At 41.2% G+C, this 25,148-nt stretch overlaps 6 protein-coding genes across 10 annotated transcripts; 2 read left to right on the top strand and 4 right to left on the bottom strand.

The window, feature by feature from the left end:
- On the bottom strand, nt 1–7,455 carry LOC130696812 (unconventional myosin-Va-like). The gene is made up of 12 exons (XM_059495334.1): nt 7,165–7,455; nt 6,601–6,705; nt 6,365–6,533; nt 6,158–6,305; nt 5,942–6,098; nt 4,401–5,877; nt 2,012–4,336; nt 1,707–1,948; nt 1,534–1,641; nt 1,355–1,476; nt 1,154–1,295; nt 1–1,095 (listed from the first exon to the last, which is right to left on the bottom strand). Exons 1-12 carry the CDS (start codon nt 7,189–7,191, stop codon nt 580–582), a joined length of 5,538 nt encoding a protein of 1,845 aa, XP_059351317.1. The 5' UTR covers nt 7,192–7,455; the 3' UTR covers nt 1–579.
- Nucleotides 7,456–8,396: 941 nt separating this feature from the next.
- Nucleotides 8,397–12,326, bottom strand: LOC130696819 (cytoplasmic polyadenylation element-binding protein-like). The gene is made up of 8 exons (XM_057519929.2): nt 12,180–12,326; nt 12,034–12,115; nt 11,524–11,770; nt 11,269–11,465; nt 10,933–11,207; nt 10,712–10,862; nt 10,349–10,648; nt 8,397–10,288 (listed from the first exon to the last, which is right to left on the bottom strand). The coding sequence occupies exons 2-8, from the start codon at nt 12,049–12,051 to the stop codon at nt 9,155–9,157; spliced, it is 2,322 nt and encodes a 773-aa protein (XP_057375912.1). The 5' UTR covers nt 12,052–12,115; nt 12,180–12,326; the 3' UTR covers nt 8,397–9,154.
- A 203-nt stretch (nt 12,327–12,529) lies between these two features.
- LOC130696834 (STE20-related kinase adapter protein alpha-like) lies at nt 12,530–14,273 on the top strand. The gene is made up of 4 exons (XM_057519958.2): nt 12,530–12,668; nt 12,847–12,925; nt 12,981–13,184; nt 13,242–14,273. Exons 2-4 carry the CDS (start codon nt 12,887–12,889, stop codon nt 14,178–14,180), a joined length of 1,182 nt encoding a protein of 393 aa, XP_057375941.1. The 5' UTR covers nt 12,530–12,668; nt 12,847–12,886; the 3' UTR covers nt 14,181–14,273.
- Nucleotides 14,274–14,277: 4 nt separating this feature from the next.
- LOC130696821 (zinc transporter foi-like) lies at nt 14,278–18,105 on the bottom strand. 4 transcript variants are annotated; one of them, XM_057519936.1, is made up of 7 exons: nt 18,033–18,105; nt 16,271–16,582; nt 16,036–16,205; nt 15,737–15,970; nt 14,913–15,672; nt 14,664–14,851; nt 14,278–14,594 (listed from the first exon to the last, which is right to left on the bottom strand). In XM_057519936.1, exons 2-7 carry the CDS (start codon nt 16,578–16,580, stop codon nt 14,442–14,444), a joined length of 1,815 nt encoding a protein of 604 aa, XP_057375919.1. In that variant the 5' UTR covers nt 16,581–16,582; nt 18,033–18,105; the 3' UTR covers nt 14,278–14,441. The 4 variants fall into 4 exon arrangements, with proteins under 4 accessions (XP_057375919.1, XP_057375917.1, XP_057375916.1 ...); XM_057519934.2 differs by lacking the exon at nt 18,033–18,105 and adding an exon at nt 16,851–17,080; XM_057519933.1 differs by lacking the exon at nt 18,033–18,105 and adding an exon at nt 16,691–16,831.
- Nucleotides 18,059–20,805, top strand: LOC130696827 (proton-coupled zinc antiporter SLC30A2-like). 2 transcript variants are annotated; one of them, XM_057519943.2, is made up of 8 exons: nt 18,059–18,217; nt 18,825–19,136; nt 19,203–19,334; nt 19,390–19,552; nt 19,618–19,940; nt 20,008–20,091; nt 20,164–20,404; nt 20,493–20,805. In XM_057519943.2, exons 1-8 carry the CDS (start codon nt 18,182–18,184, stop codon nt 20,639–20,641), a joined length of 1,440 nt encoding a protein of 479 aa, XP_057375926.1. In that variant the 5' UTR covers nt 18,059–18,181; the 3' UTR covers nt 20,642–20,805. The 2 variants fall into 2 exon arrangements, with proteins under 2 accessions (XP_057375926.1, XP_057375928.1); XM_057519945.2 differs by lacking the exon at nt 18,059–18,217 and adding an exon at nt 18,519–18,643.
- LOC130696845 (tetratricopeptide repeat protein 21B-like) lies at nt 20,688–25,128 on the bottom strand. The gene is made up of 5 exons (XM_057519971.2): nt 23,378–25,128; nt 23,034–23,316; nt 21,994–22,974; nt 21,607–21,930; nt 20,688–21,533 (listed from the first exon to the last, which is right to left on the bottom strand). Exons 1-5 carry the CDS (start codon nt 25,057–25,059, stop codon nt 20,859–20,861), a joined length of 3,945 nt encoding a protein of 1,314 aa, XP_057375954.1. The 5' UTR covers nt 25,060–25,128; the 3' UTR covers nt 20,688–20,858.
- Between the last annotated feature and the right edge of the window lie 20 nt (nt 25,129–25,148).

The raw sequence follows: 25,148 nt of genomic DNA, 5'->3' as shown, positions 1-25,148 counted from the left end.
ACAAATATGTATTTCAATTAAATAGGATTGAAAAGACAACAAAAAAGGTGAACGACTTTAATTTAATGGGCTCTGATAACGTGGGGTGCCCATTAGGTGCCTAACAGAACATGGGAAATTATACAGTAACTAGGAAAAAAACGAGCGAAGAACTATATTGATGAAGAAAAAAACAAGACATAGCATCTTTGGATTTGGAATGAAGAAACGACCTTGTCGAATAGCTGCGTACTCTACAAGGATAGAGTGATTTGTAAGTAGCAATATTTTTTTCAGTTTTTCTTTCTCTTTTCTTTTTGCAGAGATCGTGAGTAGAATTTTCGAATAATTGACGGTAACTTCGGCAGAACATCGGCAGATCTTTATCTTTTTTGCACCAATATTGCACTCTTGTTCTCCAACTCGTTTGGCTTACCAACAAATCAGAAACCAGTTCTTAATATTTTCACGTAGAACAAAGAATAGCATTTTGGCTTCGACAAACTTGGGCGCCTAGTACCAAAATTCTTCGTTCAATGCCATCACCAAATGGAATGCTTCGATATATACGAGAACGCCGCGTCTTTTCGAACGATAAACTTAAACTTTTTTCAACATGGGCAAGTTCAGAACTGCTGGAATGTCAATATCTTCTAATTTGATTGAAGAAGGACTGTACGGGAATCGTACTGTGAATGCGTGTTTTGTGTCCATCAACAACTTGCTCTGCGCTTGGGGATCGTTCCTTTTTTGAAGTTCTTCTTGGACTTTGCGGATAAAACTGATCGGGATACGATCCTCCAGTTCGTCCGCTGGAGTATAGAGATTTAGTATTTTTATGATCTGGGCACTTGTTAATCGCGAACACATGGCGCAGATGTTAGTGACATCATCATCTGATTTCCGTGCTTGAAGCAACTGGGCAGCTTGGATGATGGGCTGCAACGTGTCAGCAATAGAAGCACTCATCGTGTCTTGTCCATGAATATGTTGGTCACGCACCCATTGCTCCAAGTGAGAAATATTGTAACGGATTTGAATGCCTTTGGACCAGTGGCACATTTCTTTGCGCAGCAGGAGGTTGTTTAACGCGCACGCACAAATATAATAAAACACCTGAAAGAATATCAAGATTACTTGGCTGCTGACAAAGATTCTGGGTTTCTATCAGTACCTGGCGGAAGGCTTGGGCTATAAGTGGTGGGTCTACGCCATACAACTGCAACACTTGATGGAAAATGGTCAACTCTCGCAGCAAATGAGCTATTGCCTCTTGAGGATCAACCGGACTTGTAGTGTCTCTCGTTGAGCCCGATCTTTATTTATTTGAACGTTAGGACTAGAAAATTATGGCTGATTTTATGATATCAATTACCTTGTTCTGCCGCTTTGTCCAACTGGTTGTTTGTGACTAGAAAGGCCAGAAATAGCTTCATGCTCCAACACGGCAGTAACTATGAGTTGTTGAACGCGTTCTTCCATGAATTTGATAACGGCCTAACAACAAATGAAATGATGAAATGTTCCAATAAAACGCTTACAATAAAAGCTCACCTGATAGATCCATACAGCAATATCGCTAAGAACTTGTCTATACTCCGACAAATCAAAATTGCGCAAGCATTGTTCATTTTGTTTCGGGGTGTTCTCCTCTTGAAAAGTCTGTAAATTTATTATATTATTAATAATAAATAATAAAAACATCAAAAACAAGTAAAAAAGCGTACCTTCTCTCCGCTGTATTGTTTTAGACTATGTAGAAGTCTGCACGTGTTGACTAACCAGACAACGGACGTGTCTAGATCCTCATAACGTTTTTTAATCAACCGGCGAATGGCGTTGATGATAAGAGTTAAGAAAGAACGAATTTTCTCGTCATTGTTGATATAATCTGCGTGCCGAACACACATGAAGATGATGTAGGCAGGAAGGCCTGGCAAGAGAGTTGACGCAACGCGAGGTTTCAGTTCTAAAAACAAAGATGCGAGAACATTAGCAGAAAAATCACGAACTATGCAAAGAAGGAACTCACCATAAACGAGATTTCTTGCGATTTGCTTCTCATCGCCAATGTTGAAATCAAACATTCCAAGGTAGTTGATGTCCTTTTTGCGAACAACTGGCAGCGATTCGCTTCTTTCAGTTCTACGACTGGAATGAACAGTTTCATGCACTTCTTGAGATGTCTCTTGCTGTTCTGTAATTAAACCATCCTGCTTCATCTTTTTTGATAGCTTCACTTGAGACCTGTATTTTTTTAGTTGCTCGCTAAGAAGATCGTTCTTTTCTTGTAAATCCAAATTGTCTGCCGTGAGTCGAGAAATTTCATGCTGCATCACTGCGTCCGTTTGACCTTGCGGTGTACGATGTAAAGCTCCAGCTAAAACTTTAGCCTGCCTTTCATTGTCAATTCGAAGACGTTCCACTTCGTCCCGTTCAATTTGAAGCTTGCGTTGAGATGCCGCCTTCTCTTCCTGTAGTTCATTCTCCAAATGTCGTATGATACGTTTCTGAGTCTCGAATGCTAGCAAAATCTCATTGTCTTCTGCGAACGGCTCGCCTCCGTTAAGTCGTGATGCATTCAATGTCGTTTGCTCACCGAGCTCACCTCCTAAAGTGGTATTAGCCAAAACAGTTCGCAATTGAATGCATTCCTCGCGACGGCGATCTAATTCATCGGACATGGCATCGAATTGACTCATTAACATATCCGGACTGCGGGACAGGTGACCCTCATGTTCTGTTGCTGATTGCCGACGAAGATTTTTCAGGTCCTCTTTAATTTTGGCATTTTCCATTTCTAGCTCTTGTAAGCGAATCATGTCCTGAGCTCGCCTAACATCAGCTGTTGGACTTTCACGCTCTAATTCCTCAACTCGAGTGGCCAGCGTTGCCTTGTCCTTTTCAACAGTCTTCAGTCGTTGTTGTAATTTCAGTACTAAACCAACGTCTTCACTGTCTGAACGATTTGGCACAAGGCGAACAGATCCATAGCCACCATCGTCTTCAGGATCGGCAATCAATTCACTGGTATTGCTGAGCGTGCTGACATTCGATGCATTACGAGAATGGCCACGAATAGTTCCGCTCTTGCTCGTTTTGCCCGGCTCTTCACGCAACCTTTCAAGTTCTCTTTCCGCCTCTTCCATTCGTTCTTCCATTGCATGATAATCCTGCAACAGTTTCTGATAGGCTGCTCGTTCCTGATCATATTCTTGAGCTAGAATGGCTCGCTCTTGATCAAGCCTTCGTTTGATGGCATCTTCTGCTTCCTGGCTGCGAGTTTGGTTCGTTTCCGCCGAATTCAAAAGTTCTTTTTGCATATTGTCTATTCGACTATTCAGTTCCTCGTTTTGTTTATCTAATCGTTCACGTTCTAGTACAAGATCCATCTTTTCATCCCTTTCGCGATCTAGTTGGGTTTGCAACTGGTTGACCAGCAATTCCAGTTCGCCTATTCGCCCGACAGAGAATTTCAGTTCGTTGGCTAGACCACGGTTAGCCTCACATTGAATTTTCAATTCCGCGTAGTCATTTTGTTTCTGACGAAGAGGAATCAGTTCTTTATTCATCTCTTCAATCTTCTGCTGCATGGATATGATTTTGTTCTCCAAGCCCTTGTTGAGATTCTTCACGTGTTCAATCGAACGGGCTTCAACACGCAGAGCTTTGTACTGTCGGCGGGCAAGCCAACGACGCCAGCAACATTGCAACAAAACGATGCTCTTGCGTGCACGAACGTACCGTCGACGAGCCAAAAAACCACGAACCATTTTTTGAATAAGAACTGCTTTGGCATTGCACACCAACTGCAGGTATCTCTTCCGAGCCAGAAATCCACGACTGTAAGTCTGCAGGCCGAGAACGGTTTCTCGAAGACGAGTGTAGGAGCGCCGTTGGAGGAACCCTCGTACATGTCTTTGAATAGTAATAGCTGATCGGGTCTCTCTCAAGTGCTGAGCTTTACGACGAGCCAAATGACCGCGGCAAAACCGTTGGACGCCAACAACTGCAAGGCGCAACTTCAGGTAACGTTTTCGATAGAACCAGCCACGAATCATTCGCTGAATTAGGATTCCACAAGCGCGTAATTTGTCTGTTCGGCGCTTTTCCAAGTACGCCACCTGGCCAGCGCGGAAGAAAATCTTGTTGGCACCGAATTTGAATTTATCATCTTCCGTAATGAGCTTCGATAGCACAGACTCGCAAGCTTCTCGCTGATGGGATAGGTCTCGCTGCTTTCGCTGGCACTGTCGGCTATGGAAGAGAACTCGATATCGAACTATAAATTCTTCATATGTCAATCGTGAGGGGAATCCAGCCGCACTGATCCGTACCGTCTCCAATACACCACAAGCTAATAAAAAATGTGTACAACTCAGAATCAGATCACAGGATATTTAAACTTTGAATTAAAGTACCTCGGAGTTGCTGGACAGCTCGGCGTGGTTCGAAAACAAAAGATTCTTTGGAATCGTTAGGTTTGATACATCGGACATAATGTGGAGTCGTAGCATTTAAAGTGTTCATCAATAGTGTCAATGATTCCCGAAATTGCGAGCCTACAGTTCGACGATTCTGTTTCGTCATCGTGTTAGACTGTCTACCAGATCCAGCTCCTGGAACCATTAAGCTGCCACCTCCTCGAGGAACTGTCCCAACGACACTACGTGATCCTGCTGCAGCTGCCGAAGGCGAACGGCCACCGACGATGGTCTCTTCATCCAAAATGAGCTGTCGAACGATGCCATTGGAACTGCTACGCAACACTTGTACCTGTTCTTCTAAAACCGTGTCGCGATTCTTTTCTACGAAACCCTGGCACTGGTACTCGACGCGGTCGGCAAAATGGACGATGATGAAAGCCGAGTTGGAAAGACGAGGCTTGACAAACTGGGGATACTTTTTACACTTGTCGTAAAGCTTCTCGACCCAAGCCTGATCAGCACCTTTGGGTACGCGGCATTCTTCATCTAGCAGATCTAGGATGCCTAATGGTTTCTCGATCAAATCGATGCACGGTTGGTTGTCGTAGAAATCGATGAAGGTCCATTCAATCTTCTCCCGGACGTACTCCTCTTGTTCCAATTTGAAAACGTGTTGGTTAAACTGTTGCTGCAACTTTTCGTTTGCATAATTAATGCAAAACTGCTCGAAGCTGTTCCATTCGAACGTCTCGAACCCGTAGATATCCAGGACTCCAATGAAGCGATGAGCTCGGCTGTCACTGCCAAGCGACTTGTTGATCATCGTAACAATTTTTTGAAAGAGTAGTGAATAGACGTGCTTGGCCAACGCATCTCGCGCAAATGAAGCTTCCGCTTTTGTCATGGGTTTTGTAAACACTTCTTTCATACTAACGATTTGGCGGAAGCAGAGCCACTTGCGCAATTCTTCGCTTGAGGCCACGTCAAGTCCCACCAGTGAACAAAACGAGGCTAAATAAGTGTCCGTCTTAGGAATGTTACTGCCTTCGTGGTCGGCATCGACGATTGTGACGTTTCCGAGATGCAAAATGCCAGCAAGCAGCCGAAACATATCTGCCTGTTGATCTTCGCTGAAGCCGAGAAGCAACAGAGCGCGACGTGTTTCTTGAAACTCGGCCAGGTCGTCGACACCCTCTATAGAAGGACAGCCCCCTTGGCGAGTGTAGAGAAAATGATCTTGGTGCTGTAACTGAAGGTATGCCATCTCTGGTAAAGAAGATGCTGCACACAGTTGATAGAAAATGTGGTAATTGCGCTCTTCAGCCGATTGAAAAACCACACGCGATTTCTCTAGCAAATAAGTGCGCATGCCTGCTCCTTGGATGTGGTAGTCTTTGTTGAAGCCTAACTCAATATATTTGCCGAACCGTGAGCTATTATCGTTTCTTGTGGTTTTGGCATTTCCAATAGCCTGTGTAGATTTCAGTCGTCACGTCTTGGGTAGCTATAGGATAGTGAAAATAAGAAAATTTCACCTCCATGATTGGGCTGGAAGCAAGAACTTTACGCTCCACTTGCGTTTCCGTAGCTGACCCTCCAGCCGTGGCGAAATAGCGCATGGCATATTTAGCCGACACAGTTTTGCCAGCTCCGGATTCGCCCGAGACGATGATGGATTGGTCTTGACTTTCCCTAGTTAATCCAGTGGTGTTTTTGAAACCCCTGACAAACTCATATACTAAATCTGTTACCGTTCCATTTTGGTAAAGGCCTCTTCTGCCACCGCAAATATATGAGGGTCCAAGCTGCCATATTGGTTCCTATTTCTGTAGGCTAAAACTGTGTCTTGGCTGTATATTGACAATTCCTGGTAGGGGTTGATAGCCACTAGTACGATTCCTGTAAATAATTTTTCTCAGAACAATCTTCGCCCGACTTTGTATCATCTCGAATGTTACCACAATATGTGTAAATAGCGTTATAGTTCATGAAACGAACTTTTAGTGTATGCAAAACCGCCGGCTCGTGCAAATAAGAAAGAGATGTCAAATCATTGCCTCCAATGAGAAATTCCGGATTTCGAAGTGGTGGTAGATCTTTGATATCTTTGATCGGCACTTGAATTTCCTTTTGATTTGAAGCAACAAGAGTGTAATCATTGTTTCAACATTATTATAAAGATCAAATAAATTACCTCTCCTGTTTCTAATGCTAGCTTCAATGAATCTGATTTAAAATCCTCTAAAATTTCCCCGATTTTCCAGACATCCACTGGATCAGGAAGCCATACCTTTGCTCCCTAAAGGACAGAAAAGTAATACAATCTCAGATTACAAAAAGTGGACGAGAAAAACTATAATGCTATGGCACTGAAGCCTAAATATGTATACACTATCTCCAACCTATTTGATCAAGAATCAATATATAACTATTAGTTTTCTGTGTTTTTCTTTGAAATTTTTCTCATATTACACTCAGCTTTAAATGTTCAAATTTGTCCTTTTCACAACGTTATAAATGATAGTAAGAGATACTTGAAGGTTTTTCTTTACATTAGTTGAAAAATTTTCTGTATCTGATTTCTAAATACTAACCAAAGGAAAAATTATCTAATGTTACATATCACATGCTTCAATGGAACCAAGGAATAGAAAACTGCCATCACATACTTCGAAAAAACACAAAAAGCTGATATATTTGAAAGGCAATAGCAGCACAGGCTCAACTAGGGAATTTTGACGAAAAAAAAACAACAAACCTTGGTATAAAGCACGGCTGTTGACATCTTTTCTTCTTTTTCACAAAGCCGTTTCGGTTCTTGCAATTTCCCTTAGAAATTCAACCTTCCACCTCCAACATTAGTGGTCAAGACATTAGGCAAATAGGAATACCACCGGATAACGAAACTTATTAATGGTGACGAAAACGATGAAGAAGATGACGTTCCAAAGTTTCATACAACCGTTAGAAGTTAGTAGACGACCAGAGTGTAAGTGTCAGCTCGCCTTGAGAGAAACGGCACTGCGGACACACACCAGTCAAACTCACTGTCAAATGAAACACAACAGCTGATGCTGTTGACGTCACTATAGAAGCGTGGACCGTAGAGCAATCCAAATTATTTCCTTACAAAAACAAATTTTCCTTATTTCACTAGTTCCTTTTCCTAAACTAATAGAAACATTTTTGTGTCAGACCGGATATTAATTAAATGGCTGGCAAATTCCATAAATGAAACGATGACCTACATCAGTTCGATTTTTCTTTGACATTATGTGGATAACATTCATTGTAAATAACTCATAATAAATTAATGAGATAATTTATCATTATTTTATTTTTCTAATGACAATTCTTTACATAAATTATTCGATATTATTCGGAGTTCTGTGATGTTTTTCTATATTTATTCTTTAATTGGGAACAGCCACCAGATGGCTTTCCGCCTAGAATCTTTCTTGAAATGAACTAAAGCATTTTTTCCTATGATACGTTTTCTGTTCACAATCTTCAAGTATATTGCAATACACTTAAGGATTGCCATAGACTTTCAATTTCCCGTTAAAGCATTAGCTGTGAGCAATACTACTTGCATCTAACAACCTTGAAGACCATTAACCTATTTCAGACTGACAAACAAAAATAAATTCAGTCAACATCGAAGTATCGACTACGGAGTTCCAATAGACAAAACACACTGGTGAGATGTGACCATTCCTTCGTAAGCTACAAATAAGTACATACAAATTCGTAGGTGGTTTTCCACGTTCAACATCACGAATCGCAATAACAACAATGACAAATTTCTGCTCGAACTTTGTATTAAATTAAATGTTATGACCTTCTGCAAAAAGGAACAAAAACAAGAAAACAAAACAATTCCTAGTTTTGTCTAAAAGGAATGAGAGTAAGACAAAAACCATCAGCCAAGAGGAGGTCCAAGGTCCGCAACAAAATCGATGTTTGGTAAGAGTTTGACAAATTACACATATCAATACTCAATAGAAGAGAAAACAGAAAAATGTATATCCAGAAATATAGAAAAAGATCTGATCAATATCGGAGAAAATTTACAAATATTTTTAAGATACTAAATGAGCCCGAGGTAGATGATTCTGTGAAGAATAACTAAGAAATTACCATGGGAGAATCTGAAAAAGATGTAGCGGAGAATGCCACGATCTGTAAAATGTGCCCTTTGTTTGCAAGCAACTAATTTTTTTTTAAGAACTATAAAGATTCAAAAAAAAAAAAAGAAAAAAAATTAAGAAAAATTAGGCGGCCGGGAAAATATCGTGAAAGGCGGCATGAGAATCTAAGCGTTTAAAAACGTAAAGGCTGGTTGCAGAGAACATTTTACCATTTGTTTCAGGAAAATGTTTCCATTTAAGAAAAAAAAATATACTCGAGATAATACTATGAATAATTTGAAATCATGGTTTTGAATATAGCCGCCTACACATAAGATTATTAAGAAAAAAAAAAAAAAAAAAAGGCTGCAAATACAAATCCCCTCGACGAGATCGTTTCAATTAAGAATGGAGCAGAAAATTCATTAAAGATACACTAATTCAAGAAAAATACTTAAATCATTAAGATCTTCAAGAGCTAACAAAAAAGCTTTAAACTTCCGTGAAAATTCATCAAAGAATGGCTTGCTTAAAAAAAATCAAGGCTGAGTTCTCAGTAAGAGATTAAATTGTTCGATGGTCTGCCAATACTGTCAGAGGCAAAGAAAAATGGAATACTTAGATACTGTCCGGTTGAGGAAGATCAGGAGTTTGTTGGTTTTGATGAGCAATAGGGGAAGAGGCGTTATTTACTGGCGATCCATTTGACCCGTTGACGTTTCCAGCACCTTTGTAATGACGCATCAATGGGCGGTGGTGCTTCACCAGATCCGAATTGTGTTGCCATTGCCAGCACGAGCGACAGAAATACTTGAAACAAGCAAGATCGCGACAGAAGTACGGGCCTTGCTGGACGCCGCAAGTGGCGCAAAGCGAGTCCTCCAAATACGGATCAACTTGAACCTTTTTGGTGAACTTGGGAGTCTTGATCTCGATGAACGCAGCAGCCACGGCCTTCATGTAAGAGCGATTGTTGTTGAATGTCACACGACCTGAACCGATCGGATATTTGAATTTGTCCGTGTCAATTCCAGCATACAGGACACCGCCAAAAAGGTCGTTCATAATGTGCGCCAATCCTTCAGCGTTAAGCATTCCATGCAATGCGCCGACGAAAACGGTTTTTTGAGGGTCCAAACGCTGAGTCGGCGAACGGACGTAGTTGCTGTCGCTAAGCATCCAGGGAATAACCTGCACCTCCTTCGAACGCATGCGACGAGAAGAGATCTTGTAGTACCAGCTACCACCATTGCTGTAGTCGTGCGTGCAAGCTTGGAGTAGAGACTTGACATGCTTCTCGTTGTCAAAAATGATGTAGACGTAGCCCTTCGGGGGATTGGCCACGTTGTCCTTGCCGGGCCATTCCACCTTGATCGAACCGAATTGCTTGAAAGCGTTGGTGAGCGATACTTCAGTGATGTCCCATGGAACGCCACCCAAAAACACCTTGCACGAATAAGTTGCGTTCTTGTAAGTGCGGGGTGGAAGATGACCACTCCAAGTACAGGTAGGCTCGCAAAGGGATGCAGCATTCCGGTACATACGAGCAGCCCGTTCCAGGTTACTGTTACCATCCGTCTGACCAGGGGTATTAAACGATCCCGTACCCAAACCTAGAGCAGCAGCACTCATTGAGGGTGACCAAGACGACTGCAAGGCTGACTCTACTGCATTTAAAGCATTGCGATCCACCCCACTGCCAGGAGTTCCACCCAGCAAAGAAGACAGCCCATTTGCATTCCCGGCTATAGCCTATTGTATAAAGAAGTGTAAAGGATACGATAATATAGTCTTCACACGCATTCTTATTGCCTGAAGGCTTTGAAGATTGCGGAGATTTTGCCAGGCTTGAAGATTTTGAAGATTGGCCAGTTCCTGAAGGTTCTGGAGATTTGTTTGCAGTGTTTGCAAACTTTGCGGGCTCATATCATTTCCAGTTAGGCTGCCAAGTTGGGCCAACCCGTTCTGTTGCAAAGCCGCCTGTAGTTTGCTATTCTGCAATGCCTGCTGTTGCTGATAGCTAAGTTGTTGCTGCAATCCTTGGTTGGAAAACGGGTTGACACTCGGTGGTGATACGCCCGAGTTACTACTTCCGGACATGTTGAGGCTTTGCTGTAAATCAGCATTGTTTGAATCGTTATGACATTTCAGTAACAAATGAGAATAGTAACGTACCATTAACTCAGTAAGTGAAGATTCAACACTTGAAATGCCTGACGAACTAAGCATGGAAAGATCCGATTCGGCAGGCGAAGTACCTTGGCCATCGTGCCCACGTTGGCAACCCATCAACAAAACCTGTTCCAAAGTTGGGCTGCTCGAGTCCCTACAAACAAAAGAATTAGTTTAACGAGACAAAAAAGAGCATGAAATACATTGCGTACGCCAATCTTTACCTAAATAGAGAAGTCCCACGAATAGGACGGCAACATGACGTGGGCGTTGAGTGAATTCCAGGTTGCATAGAGCTGCTAAATCCACCAGTCGATTGTGAACGAGTCGTACGTGGTTGGCCATTAGCAACGGGTGATGAGGCCGAAGACGTAGGTGAGTCTCCCAATCCCGAGCTAGCCATCGACTGTCTATGTTGGCTTAACGACATAGATCGTTGCGATGGCTGATTGTTGTTGGAGGAATTTGGGATTAACTTATTCATTGATTGGCCTTCATTCTAGAATCCCAATAAAGTCAGTAACAGGGAAATAATGCAAGTAAAAGCAATTAACCAGTACCTTGTTAAGAAACAGCGATGACGGGCTGAAAGATTTCATTTGATTTTGTTGCTCCAGTTGGTGTTGCTTCAAAGCTTGGTTCAGCTGATGTTGCTGCAACAGATTGGCCAAAACGTCGTCTTGCTGGGGCACAATCTGATTTCCATTGTTTCCGTTGGATGCAAATCCAGAAAATAAATCCGACATCGATAGGGAGTCTTGAAAAACGTGAGTTGTAAAAATCTCTTCAGTCGGTATTAAAAGAAGTAAAATTACCAGAATAGTTGCGTTTGGATGCAACCTCTCCCGTGAGGTTGCTGAGGTCTAGGCTATTCTCCAACATGGCGTTAATTCGCTGCATAATTTCCAAGTTGGTGGCTTCACCCATAGTGCCACTACTATTTGTTCCGTTGCTAGATTGTACAGATTGGACTTGTTGATTGCCGTTCGAATTCGTCCCACACAAGCGACTAAGGTTGAGACCAAATCCCAAATCGACTGATGGATCGCTACCGAGCCCTAACTACGATTGACAGTGAAAAAAAGGATACGCTTAGGAATTTGCACAATTTCTAACGGTTTAAACTTTGTCGAAAGGGAAACAGAAGCATGGGTTGCCCAATTTCCGGACTAGCCATATCTCTTCAGCAAAGTTTCTCAGTTTACCATGCCTCGCCAGATCACCAACGACCTCGCACAATCTTATACTTACGAATTCACACTGAACCAAAGACAGACACGACACAGCATTAAATAAAACAAGGGATCAATTCAGGCGGAGCTTACTTGAGGAAAACTGGGCATCTTTCTCTCAAAGTCGTCGTGATGGTGTTCTACGGCCGTGGAACGTCCCGCACTCCTTCGATAACTAGTAATCGTCAAATTTAATTGGACAGTACTCAAAAGTATCAAATTGAGTATTTTAACATTACTTTAGCTATAACAACAGAGTAATCAGACTAATATTCTGACTATCGAAATTTCAACGAGTTCGAGGAAGCAGAGAACGTGTTGCGGCCGATTTCGACCACCACCAAAAACGAATGAATCATTTAGCTAAGCCTCTGCCGGCAAAGGTAAGCTACTTGCTTGTGCAAAGGAAAAGGAAAAAAAAAGAAAAAGAATGGAAAAAAGAAAGGAAAAACACCTTTTCTTATCACCCTGCGTGTATTACCTATACCCAACCCCAACAGGGGCACGAACGATGAAAGTTTGCTGTCTCTTCCTCTCGCATTATTTCTAACTCGTTGACGAGACAACGTTCAACCTTGACAAAATGGGAGGTATGGCAGACGGTTTTTCTGCAGGCTATGGAGGAGGGGAGAGTATATTTTAAAAAGTGTTTCTATTAGGAAACAATTTTAAATACTTCGACCGCGTAAAGCATAAATGCTTTAAGATTATTATTACTAATTCGTCAGGTAATAAATAATTTTATGCATTGCTTGAATTTTCACTTCAACTAAGTTTTAGCTTCCAATTGTGAAGTGACATCAAACAATAGCAATTTGGTGTCTCATTCTGAAATGTCTTACTGGTGCAATTTGTTAAAACGAATTTTACCTAGAAATAAAGTATATTGTTTGATTTCCTTTACAGTCCTGGATGTTGGTGCTGGTTCTGTTATCAACGTCATGAAATGGCCACCTCTGATCAACCCGATGGATGGATTATAGAGGTATGTTTTCCCATCTGATCCTGTAATCAAGAAAACTAACTTACTTATTAATCAGGGTGAAATAGCCAAAAGTGAACCCGTTGATGAAGCTGGCCAACTTGATGCATATAATATCATAAAATCATTTGCCCAATGTTTTGATTCTGGGATTGTACTGTTGGCCACAAAGAAAAGCACACAGAAATCTGATTGTTCTCTTTTGGCAGTGAGAAAATATAACCTGGAGGATTGTCGGAAAGAGATTTGTCGTTTTCTAAAAGTATGTTCTCATATATCAGTTTATCAACGTTAACTACAATTGTCATTTTGTTTGCAGGAAATATGGTTGATGAGGAACTTGAATCATGAAAATCTGCTGGCTTGTATTGACAGTTTTGTTATTGGACACAGCTTGTGCATCGTCACCCCCCTAGTTAACTATGGCTCGGCTTTGGATCTCATTCAGACACATTTTATCAACGGATTCCCAGAAATCGTCATCGCAGGGATTTTGCGTGATGTTCTACAAGCCCTTGTATATTTACACTCCAAAGGCTACATTCATAGAAGCGTCAAGGCCAGTCATATTTTGATATCATCAAAAGGTCAAGTCCTGTTAACTGGTTTAAGAGATGCATATTGCATTGTCGAGAAAGGGCGTTGGCAAACGGCCGTTTTCGACTACCCAATCGACGCGGAACAGAACTTTTGCTGGTTGAGTCCTGAGGTGCTCCAGCAGAATTTACGTGGTTATTGTGAAAAATCAGACATTTACAGTGTTGGGATAACAGCTTGTGAACTGGCAAATGGTATTGCACCTTTTGTCGATTTACCATCGACTCAATTGCTCATCAATAAGCTCAATGGACCACCTCCTCAAATATGGGACTGTACCACCGTCCCACCCCCTGAACACAGAATTATTCTACCTAACCAACCAGCCGACTCTGGGGTTTTCGATGGAGTCACAGCTTGCAGCAACATTGACGCACGACTAGAAGCTGCCTACCAGCGAACTTTTTCTCGATCTTTTCACCGCTTCACGATGCTTTGTGTACAGCTTGACCCTGGCCTTAGACCGGGTTCGACTCAGTTACTAAAGCATCCATTCATTCAATCTATACGAAAAGGCTCAATAGCCAATTGGCTTGAGTGCTTAACCTGCATCCCTACCATAGGGAAGAACGCCGAATTAGAATCGGCAGCTTACTCCATCCCCGACGACGAAGATCAGCGTTTTTCGGACGATTCAATGACTTGGGATTTTTACGACTAAAATTATTTACAATTAAGCAAGTCTAATGTGTCAAAAATTTTTTTTCTTTGAAACATGTGGCATGTATGAAACGGAAAATAACACGAGAACAGTCTGATTTCCTTGTCAAATAATGTGCATATTAGAACACGTCACAATGAACATAATTAATTGAGTACAGCCTCTTTTTTCTATTCGTCCGCTACCAAAAAATATGGCATGTGGAAAAGCATATGTTACAAGCAAAGTGGTTTTAGTTCCTTACCCTTGTTTCACGCGCACTCAAAGAAACGATTGTAACATCTCACTGAGATCATGTTCATATAGGGCGATAGTAAGCATAATGGCAAATCCACTTAATAGACCGAATAGTTGAAGCAATAACTGCAAAAAGGCCGAACGGTGTTTCCCAGAATGTCCATTTAACTCTGGCATCTTTGAAATAGACGAATGAAATTAATCGTGACTATCTGGTTTTCAAGGAAAAAAGTTTCCATTAAATACCATATCGACGAGGGCAATGTACAGAAACATCCCCCCTGTAGCGGCAAATATCCAAGGAGCGGTGTTGTGCGCAGATCCGATAGCTAGTCCTACGAGCACCCCCAACAGGCAGAGGAATGACGAGATCAGGTTGCAAATCATAGCTTGCTTAATGGTCATTCCAGCTTTCAGGAGTACAGCAAAATCCCCTATTATCAAATGTTGATTTATCAGTAAATGTAAAATGAATCATAATTGTTAACCTTCTACCAAGCTCATGAGGAAGTTCGTGACACAGTACTGCAATCGCTGTAGTAAAACCACCAGTTATGCTGGCAGCAAACGCAGCTCCTATAGCTAAGCCGTCCGATAAATTATGCATTCCATCTCCCGCGAGGACAAGCCACGCAAGCGAGGCAACGCCGTGTGGACGGGCGTGAATGTGCCCATGAGAGTGGGAATGGCCATGGTGTGATGTATGGTGTTCAGAAATGAAAACAGTTAGCGAATCTGACTGACGGTTGCTAGACATTTCCTCCACCGGGCCTGCTAGCGAACCGTTAGATCCTTTAGGCTTGACGCTTACTAAATGCTCGGATTGAAAGGATTCCGGCAATCGTTGATTTTCAGGTGCTGACGTGGTGGCATTGCTGCCATCGCAAATTTCATGAGATGCACAATAAATGAGTGGTTTACCAACCACAAGGCCTTGCCATTCGGAGCAGCCATTTTGCTTGTCTTTCTGTTGAGAACAATCTTCTGCTGCCACTTTGTCGGTACAATCTTCTTCTCCGTTATTTAGAAATGTGACTTCCTTGACGCAGCTGACTAGGAGGTCTGCGTCAGGCTCCCCATGAGTTGTATCGCTAGCTCTAGGCTCCAATAAATGTTGATCCCCTTCCCTTGTGCCCGTTGCACTATCTTGATGTTGATGATTCTTATGACCTTGATGACTGTGCCGATGGTGCCGACATAGTTTTTCACCCACCATCTTACTCGATCCAGACAGCAAATGCACTACTTTATCGACCTGTTGACAGAACACAAAAACGATAGAGGCTTTCTGATTTCAAAACGGCAGGCAGGTGAGTTACCTGTTTGGTCGATTGAAGCCGTTGTCGCCATTCGCCAAAAATATTTAATAAACGCTCAACGATAAAAAAGACAACCAACACCGCAAGGACAACAACTCCTCTCCAAATAACCAACGAATCATGTCCATGTTCAACATGGGGTTCCTGGTGCGACTCGGAATGGTCAGCATGGACATGGGAAGTTGCATTAATATAAGATTCAGCGTGTCGGTGAACTTCGTGAGCTGTAAATGCCTGGGCAATCAGATAAAGAAAAATTAAACCGTAGATAGCGTCATCTCACATTTTCTCAAACTTACATGAGGGATCAGATGAAGAATGGCATCACCAGTTAATGAGCCAACTGCCAAAGCGACTAGATATTGGATAGCAGGCTGGAACAGCCACTGAGGGAGAACTTTGATGATTGCCACAGCTGCCAGACCACAAGTAGATATGAACAAGACACTCACCCCAGCATATAGCCAGGCTGCATCAATTTCCAATGGATAAACTATTACTAATTCTTCAGTAATTATGATTAAAGGTAGTAACCATTTTTTGTAGTTCCTTTTGTTTGTGAGGTTGAATTTTCAGTATCATCCTTTTCTGATGTAACATCTAGGACAGCATGGATGTGAGATAATTCTTTTTCTTTCCAATGAGATGAACAAAGGATTTTGACTGATTTTAAGATTTTATCAAGCCCTTCCATTGATAAAGAACCATTGCTGCTATGAGATTCAAAAAGCTTGTTGGTGCTGCATGCCTCTTCTCTTTTACTTCGTTCCTCAACATTTGACGAAGAATGTGCAGACAGAAATAAGCATGCAAAGCAAACGAGAAGCCCTGTATGTCGGCACATTCCTGCAATACAAAAAGAATTTTTAAGCTACAGGAATGAAAAATATTATACCAGACAATCTATAAAAACAAACTACTTAGCAAGTTCATGTTTTGGAATGTCATTCATACCTATCAGAATAAAAATGAATGTATCACGTTCCAAATAACAACTTATTTCTTTTTGTTAACCTGGTCAGTCACAAATACAACTTATATCTTGTCTCCAATTCAAAACAAGAAAAACGAACAGTAATATCTGTGTAGCAGTTTCACGGATCGTCAGTTTTACCCTAACGATTGTTTTCCATGTATGCGAACAAGCGGAATATTGTTGATGAGCCAGGAGTCGATTGTGCAGCGAGATATGCAAATTACTGCTCATATGCCAAAATGAAATGTGGGTATGTCTACCATAACCTTGGTTACATGTAATGAACAACTAGACCCAGGTTCAACGAATGGACTGATTGAAAATGCCTCGGGAGGTGAACGTGTTCTGCTAAGTTTTGCCACTTCTTACTTGACGTCTTGTCAGCCCGAGCCAACTGGTAATACTAAAACTAGGGGAACGCCCTTTTTGTCTGCTAGAATTTTTTTTATGATTTAGTTGTCCATGTACTAAAACTAGGGACTACATCTTGGAAAAAGGATTTTTTCTTTCATCTTGCATGTCTTAAGACGCGATTCTTTTCCCATCCTGCATCTTAATAAAACAACGTACAATTTGCTTTGAATGATCTAACTTTTGTTTATTACGATTTATAATTTCTCTGACTTTCTACCAAAAAGTGAATTACCCTTAATATGTCCTACATATTGCACAAGTAATCGTCCAGAAGCATTGTTGATTAGTCCGTTCTGGAATATATTTCCCCGAGTTCTAGATGAAACCCTAACAAGCGAAGGGGTATTCCCCAAGCAGATTTCCCGAATTTTAGTTTCCCGTTCCGCTCGCCAAGTTTTAGTGTTAATTATGGTCAACATCTGCCACGAGAACGAGCTCTCACCTACAAGGGGATGACGGTAGCTTTTTATTTGTCGGCGGCAGAGCAGACTCAACCTACGCGTTTAGGATATCTATATATCTGCTGGTTATCCTTTTAGCACATACCATATGCTTAGGCGGGTAATTCCTGTGGGGTATACATGGGACTCCTCAACTGTTCACTCAATCCATGTCACGATGTAAAGAATCAATGGTGGTCTAGTCTGGCTACATGGTAATACTACTTTGAGCAGAGAACTGCTAGGCAAATTTGCTTGGTATACCGGTAAATCTTTACGTGCGAATGCGTCATGCCGTATTTTCAACATGGCGTTGTTATATGCTGTAGCCTACGTTTACAGAAGTCGTTAGATAACAACTTTTGTATTCGTACTCAGTCTTACTCCTTGCGTAGTTAAATAAGACTAAAATAGGGAAGCTTCCTGATATGGTTTACGGATGCCTATACCTCTATATCAACTTTACCATATCTTTTTATTTGTTGATGTGAATTTAGTTTAGAGTTCAGAAGATACAAAATGATACGACAGCCGTTGGTTGTGCCTTGGCTCAGAGAAGTCTGGTCACTTAACTGCGGCCTTTAACAACAACAAAATCCGCTCGTTGAATGAACCATGGCATACGTTGAACTTCAGTCATTGAAATTAAAGGTAAAATGCTTTAAATCTTGTGGGCAGAATTGTTTGTAATGTTTAATTTGGCAAAACAGTTTGCAGAAAAATGACAAACAACAATGTTTTGGCATGTTTTGTTTTGAACGCAACTTTTGGCCATCTTAGACGGTCTTAGGTATTACGTTTATGACTTAAAAACTTACTTATTTGGGCCAGTTAATTATGATGGCATACGGCAGCAACGAATTAAAAACAATTAAAGCTTAAGGACTGCTAAAATAATTCATCAGAGGGAATGGAAGTGGTATTAGCGCCACCGCTTTAACCACTATAGTTGCTCTGACTTTATTTACCTCTTATGATCTGTCACACTTTTGTCCGCTATGAATCTCGTTCACCTAGACCTAGTTTTGTAAACATTAAATAATCAATTACAGAACCATCAATGCCTTTCTAAACATGGTAAGACAACAAAAACAACTTCGCTGTTATTTTGCCAGTTTTTTTGTTGTTTCGTACAATTTTTACTAAATAAAATTTATATTCTGTTATAATTTCACCATTATTGGATATTGAGATGAAACCAGCTGCATTAGTATGTAAACATTTGTTTTCAGCCAATTCTGTTTTTCATTTTTGACAGGGAAGTAGAGTGAAAAATACTACAACTGCCCCTGACTTGCTTACAGATTCTTATCCCCTTGACAACAGTAGTGTAACAGAAGTACTAGATCATCAGCAATCTAGAACAGATTCTAGTTTGTTCAACCAACTAGTAGGAAGAATACCTACAAATGAGGTAAACAGTTCATCAAGAAGTCCTTGGAATGAAGTGAATGGAGACTGGCGACATCAGAGAAATCCCCTTGCTACCAACGATCTAGTTAGCACTAGAGAAGAACTACTATGCTTTGACTCGGACCAAATAGATGTGCCTTTGCTAACTTCTTCAGTGGTAAAAAGAAAAAAAAGCCAATCAGTTTCTCTTGTGTTTACAGGTGGTTAAAAAAAATATTTTTAGGGAGTTGATGCCCAGTTTAGCAGAGAATCAGAAACATGGGATCATTGTCATCAAAGAGAGTTAAATTCCAACAAGCAGGTTAAAGCTCGAAACCAATTGATTGCTGCTTCTCTATTATGTCTTGTCTTTATGGTAAGAATGTGCATACTATTTTGTTATGATTGCCATCTAATGTTTATACCTCTAGATTGCAGAAGCTATAGGTGGATATTTATCCAACAGTCTTGCCGTTATGACAGATGCTGCTCACATGCTTTCAGATTTTACAAGTTTTCTTGTCAGCCTATTTGCGATTTGGGTTTCAGCTCGGCCGCCGTCTAAGAAAATGTCGTTTGGTTACTACAGAGCAGGTATTGACGAATATGGTACTGTTGTTCTTTTTCCCTATGCGGCACTTATTCTTTGGATGCTCTAGAAATACTTGGGGCTATGTTTAGTGTTCTCGTCATCTGGATTTTGACTGGTGTCTTAATTTACCTGGCGATCGATCGAATAATTCATCAAGATTACGATATCGATGCCAATACAATGATCATCGTGAGTACCATAGGAGTTGTTATGAACATCGCCATGGGTGCGATCCTCCACGGGGGTTTATGCAGTAAATTGAGCCTTGTTCACCATGGGCACTCTCATGGAATCGGTGGTGGAGGGCACGGCCATTCCCACGCAAATGGTGGGCATGGACACACTCATGATCATCATGGACATACGTCGAACAGCTCTCGTAATATGAATGTATCTCACAAACAAGAATTTTATAAGCAGTAAGGACTTTTTTATTAATCCGACTATAACGCCTTAGGTACGAGCTGCACTTATACACGTCGTAGGTGATCTGGTTCAAAGCATTGGTGTCCTTATTGCAGCCATAGTTATCAAATACTGGGTATGCATGCATATCTATACCTTGAAATAATTGTCAGCAACAAATGTTTAAATTCTGTTTATAATTATTCAGCCTAGTTTTCGCTTAGCGGATCCAATTTGCACATTCCTCTTTTCTGGACTGGTATTAACCACTACAGTAGGACTGATCCGGGACGCGTCACATGTCTTAATGGAAGGCGTCCCACGCAGTATTCACTACCATGATTTGCGACGAGATCTTAAGAATATCGACGGTGTCTGCAACGTGCATAGTTTGCATGTATGGTCACTCACTCTAGACAGAAATGCTATTGCAGTTCATTTGGCTATTGGTGAGTCGTAGAAAGCTGGCAATTTTTTTTTCTTCTTTAAATTATCAAATTGAGCAAAGAGTAAAATTATACCAATTTAAATTTTCAGGCGTTATGACGGATGCAGAGGAGGTATTAAGTAACGCTACTCGCCTCGTGCAAATCAAATATGGTATCGCTCATTGCACGATTCAGGTTGAAAGGTTTAACGCTGCAGCCATCGAAGTTTGTCCACAGTGTACGACGTTCGACGATTAATTTTGCATTCCAGATCTAACATTCGCATAACCGTTCCGCAGTCAAGTCCATCTGCTAATCTGTGTATATATCTGTACGCTATAGTTGGCACAAATTAGCAATGATTTACATAAATAATTATAGGGATAATTTGCGCGTGGAACAAATACATGCGAGAACTATTACGTAGGACGGATCGGTTATTCACAGCATTTGAAAAGAGATGGTATAAATAAAATTAAGATCTTAAATTGGATATAGCTTTTTCTAGTACATCCTTGCGAACGCGAGGATGATTTGGATATTTAATCAGCAGAGATTGGCTGATGTCGATGGCGTCAGGATATTGCTTTGCTTTTAGGTAGCTCAAGGCTAGTTTATAACCAACTAGAGCATTGTTCTGATTCGTCAATTTCCATGCATTTTCAAAATGCTCAGCTGCTTCGCGAAATGATTGTTCTTTTTCCATTATATAGCCAAGGTATTCGTAAGCTTTTGCACATGACCGATTGTAGGTGAGGACACGTCGTAGAAGTTCATTAGCAACTTCCATTTTGTTTTGACCGGCTTGAATGTATATGTCACTTAACAAAAGCCAGCAGCGTTCCAAATACTCACCTTCCTCTAGAGTCCATGGCGCTTTGATGAGACGCTTGAGTTGATTTCTAGCTCGCTGCGTCTGTTTTAGTAGTAAGTGTGCAGTTGCAATACCAAAAACTATACCAGGATTATCCTGTTGATTGCTTTTGTTTGCAAATGCAGTCAAATCCGACAACGCTCGCTCCACGTTCGTTTTCTGACGCGTCGCTAGCAAATATAGATTAGGGTACAATATGTGGGTTTGCATTTCATCACCTTCGACAATTGATAACTCTTGTAGTAGTTTTGCCGCTGTGTGCAGTGCCATTAATTCCTATTTTGGCATAATTATAAGATAACATTAATTCCATGAAAAAACGTTAATTGTGCTAAACAGTTAGACTAACCGTGTCTTGGACTTCGTATTCAGCATCCAGATCAGTTACGTTTTCCAGAGTTTCGCTGTCGCTATTTAGGCATATATCTAGCATGACACGAATGGCATACTGGCCCCAAACAGCATGTCCTCGCGCTCGGTTGAGGGCTAACAACGCTACATTATATTGGCCAGAGTAGAATTCGTATAATCCTCTACAATAGCTAAGTCCTGGTTCGTTTTGGCCATGGGCAGAATTGATTTCAGCAGACCGGAGAGCTACGTTCGCATCTGAGATATTCCCACGTCGTCGGCAAACGTCGATAAACTGCCCCAACATTTCGTAATGGCAGGGCTAGAGAAATTATGCCCATAATAATTTGATTTGGCAAAATTCACTTTTTTTTTGTTCTGCTACCTGGCGCTCTAATGCTTGCCGGAAATGTAGTGTTGCCGTTTCCAAGTCGTTTTTTCGAAGGGCGATCTGAGCCACCATCATCATGGCTTGATCATTTTCACGATCAATTTTAAGCAATGACTTGCACATGTATTGGCAGTGTTCCACGTCGTTTGCTTGCAAATAAACTTTAGCCAATTGAGCCATGCAATGGATATCATCCGGCGCATGAGACAGAGCCTCGCGGTAAAGCCGTATGGCTGCATCGATATCACGTTCAACCGACAAGGCATGGCCAGCCATTTGAATAGCAATGTTTGCTGCAATCTTCCTTTGCTCGTGAATGTTTTCCGACTGATCAACCTTTTTCACTAATGATCCTATGATGCTCTGGCATTTCCGTAGTGAAGAAATGGTTTCTTCTTGGTTCCCACCTTTTTCATGTATTTTGGCAAGTAGTTGCAAAAGTTTAACTTCTTGCATCAGCCTGTCTGCATCTCCTCTGGCTTGTTGAATGTTAGGAAGCAGCGCGTCACTAATAATCTTTTCTGCTTTGTCCAGCTGTCCAAGGCGATACAGAAGTGTAGCATATTCGATGCGCAATGCTGGATGAGGAGATGAATCATCATTGCGTAATGCGTCTTTGTAGTAATTCAGTGCTTTGGTATACTGATGGGTCAGAATCAAAGCCGCCCCTATTTTCGAAGCGAGTTCAAAGTTGCGCGGCTCAAGCTTTAATGCATCTTCATAGGCTGATACTGCCTGGTCTACTTGATGCAATGCCAAATGAGCATCACCTAGCAGAGTTAGGTTGTGAACGTTGGGGAGCTGACGAACGATATCACGGTAACATTGGAGATACAGTGCCTCATCTTGTAGGCGATGCAAATAGATATCAGCCATCTTTTCACGAGCCTGTAAATGCTGCGGATGGGAATCTGGCAAAGCTTTGAGTTTCATAATAGCACCATCCACATCATCCTCATTAAGTAAGTGATCAACCTGTTGATCCAAAGGTGACGGATTTAATGAAGTTAATAAAGTTTAGAGCAGTGTCATACCTCAGCTAAGAGGATAACTCCTTCTTGTGGGGTCCCTCGTAGTTCATGTAAAGCTTCCTGAATTATTTGCCCGGCGTCTTCTTTCTGATCAGAAGTCATCAACACGTGGAAGAGTTCTAAATAGGTGACCGCCTTTTCACCTAAGGTGAAGGGATACTTAGAACGTTTTATTCCTGCACTGGACGGTCTCATTCCACTCAAAATCATGGCCATTCGGATGCTTGAAAGACATGCATCGGTATCCTTCCTCTGGCGCTGAATTTTGGCTAAAAGAAGGTGATACCTGATTTTAAAAATTTAGATTTAACAAACATGGGAATAAACGGACAAAGTTTGGTAAATACCTTGGGTGTTCACGCACTTGAAAGTTATAGCTCAGCCCCATTTCAAGGTACTGCGCTGCCTGGGCAAGGTTATTTTGATTGATGCCGATTTCAGCCATAAGCAAATATGCTTCAATGTAAGTGGGATCGACATGATCAATAATGTGGTGTAAAGTGGCGCTTGCTGCTCGGTAATCACCAGCGATGAAATTTGCGTTAGCCAATCTATACAATGCAGGCAGTAACCCAGGGCACGCCTGGACTACGCTAGCCAAAAGGCTAGACAATTCAAGTAAGGTCTGTGGCGAATTTTCAGGGTTATGATGTTCAAAGTATTCTTCAGCAACTGATAGTAAAAAATCTGGGTTGAAATTGCTTAAGTACTCAACTCCATATGAAATTCCACTAGCGTTTTTTATCTGAAGTTGATAAGCAAGTTTCAGAAGCTGAAGGGCTTTTGTGGGATCTGTTTGTCGTAGCAGCATGGCTTGCGCCAACAAGAAGGTGGGGCGAGTTGATGTATTATAATGTAATTCTTCCATTATGTTCAACTGCTGTTGAGCGGCTTCAAACTGGTCGTCGTGCAAAAGACAATGTATTTTCACTAACATGACATCGACTGATGTTTCTCCTATTTGGCTAATCTTTTTCAGAGTCGCCAAGGCTTCTTTAAATCGACTCTGTAACACCTGTTGCTGGGCCAATTCGAAAAGGAAACTGGTATTCTTTTCGTCCAGTTTGATGGCTTTCTCAACGAATACTTGACATTCATTGAGAATAGGTATATGCCTACCACAAACTCTGGAGAAGAGTCTGGCTGCATTAACAAAGAGCTCTCCATTGGTCAATTCATACTTTTCGAGTGCTGAAAACAGTTTCTTCAGAAGGGGTGTAGCGTCCACGAAACTACCATCGTGACAAATTGTCGCTAATATTTGTATCTCGAGTATTTTTATAATGAGAGGATTAGAGATGTTATTAATTTTCTTCGTCGAATCACTGACGGCATCCCAATCTTTAGCAGCGAGGTGAGCGCGTAACTTTTCGACTAAAAATTCTTGATTGTTTGGAAAATTAGAAATCATCTGGTTTAAACTGGGAAAAATTTCTGAAACATTATCAGATTGAATAAGACATCTAATTTTGCCTTGATGTGCTTCAATAGCAAAGCTGTCAATTGAAATGGCAGATTCAAAATATTCCAGAGGGCTTTTCTTTCTAGGCTTGTCTCTGATTGACATTAATTCAATCCAGCCCTTGAGGATGACACAGTCTATACTATTTGAGCCTGAATTATGACTCAATGCTCTTTCAACATATTCTCTTGCCTTTTCCTGACGATTGTTCAAATGAAGGAAAAGTGCGGCATAATAAAGAGATTTTTCATTGGCTTTCTTTCTTTCAGCTCTAAGTGTTGCTTCTAGCTGGGCAATTGTTTCACCAGTATCAATGTTTTTGAAATGTTTATAAATATGGATAGATGCTAGGATGGCACTTAAGTTAAGAAGAGGGTCTGCATTTAAAGGAGTTAACAGGCTGAGGGCATCATCAATCTTATTTGTGAATAGCATTGCAAGCGCCCGGTAAAATTTATCGAGGCCGTCAATTGGTGTTCTAGCTTCGTGTGTTGCCTCAGCTGCTGATTGATACAATTGTTCCCTAAATAGACAACGTAATCTCACCTCTGTTTTACTATCGTCCATTTCTCTGTGTTTTACAACAAATACACCAAAAAAGATATTGAGAACTGCAGCACTGCGTTAAATTTCACTTTTGTTTTTCAATTTTTGTT

This window comes from Daphnia carinata, chromosome 5 (genome assembly GCF_022539665.2).
Source record: "Daphnia carinata strain CSIRO-1 chromosome 5, CSIRO_AGI_Dcar_HiC_V3, whole genome shotgun sequence".
In the NCBI taxonomy this organism is placed as follows: Eukaryota; Metazoa; Arthropoda; class Branchiopoda; order Diplostraca; family Daphniidae; genus Daphnia; species Daphnia carinata.
Note: the sequence above shows the minus strand (reverse complement) of the source record. Positions and strands in the feature narration are given on the sequence as shown.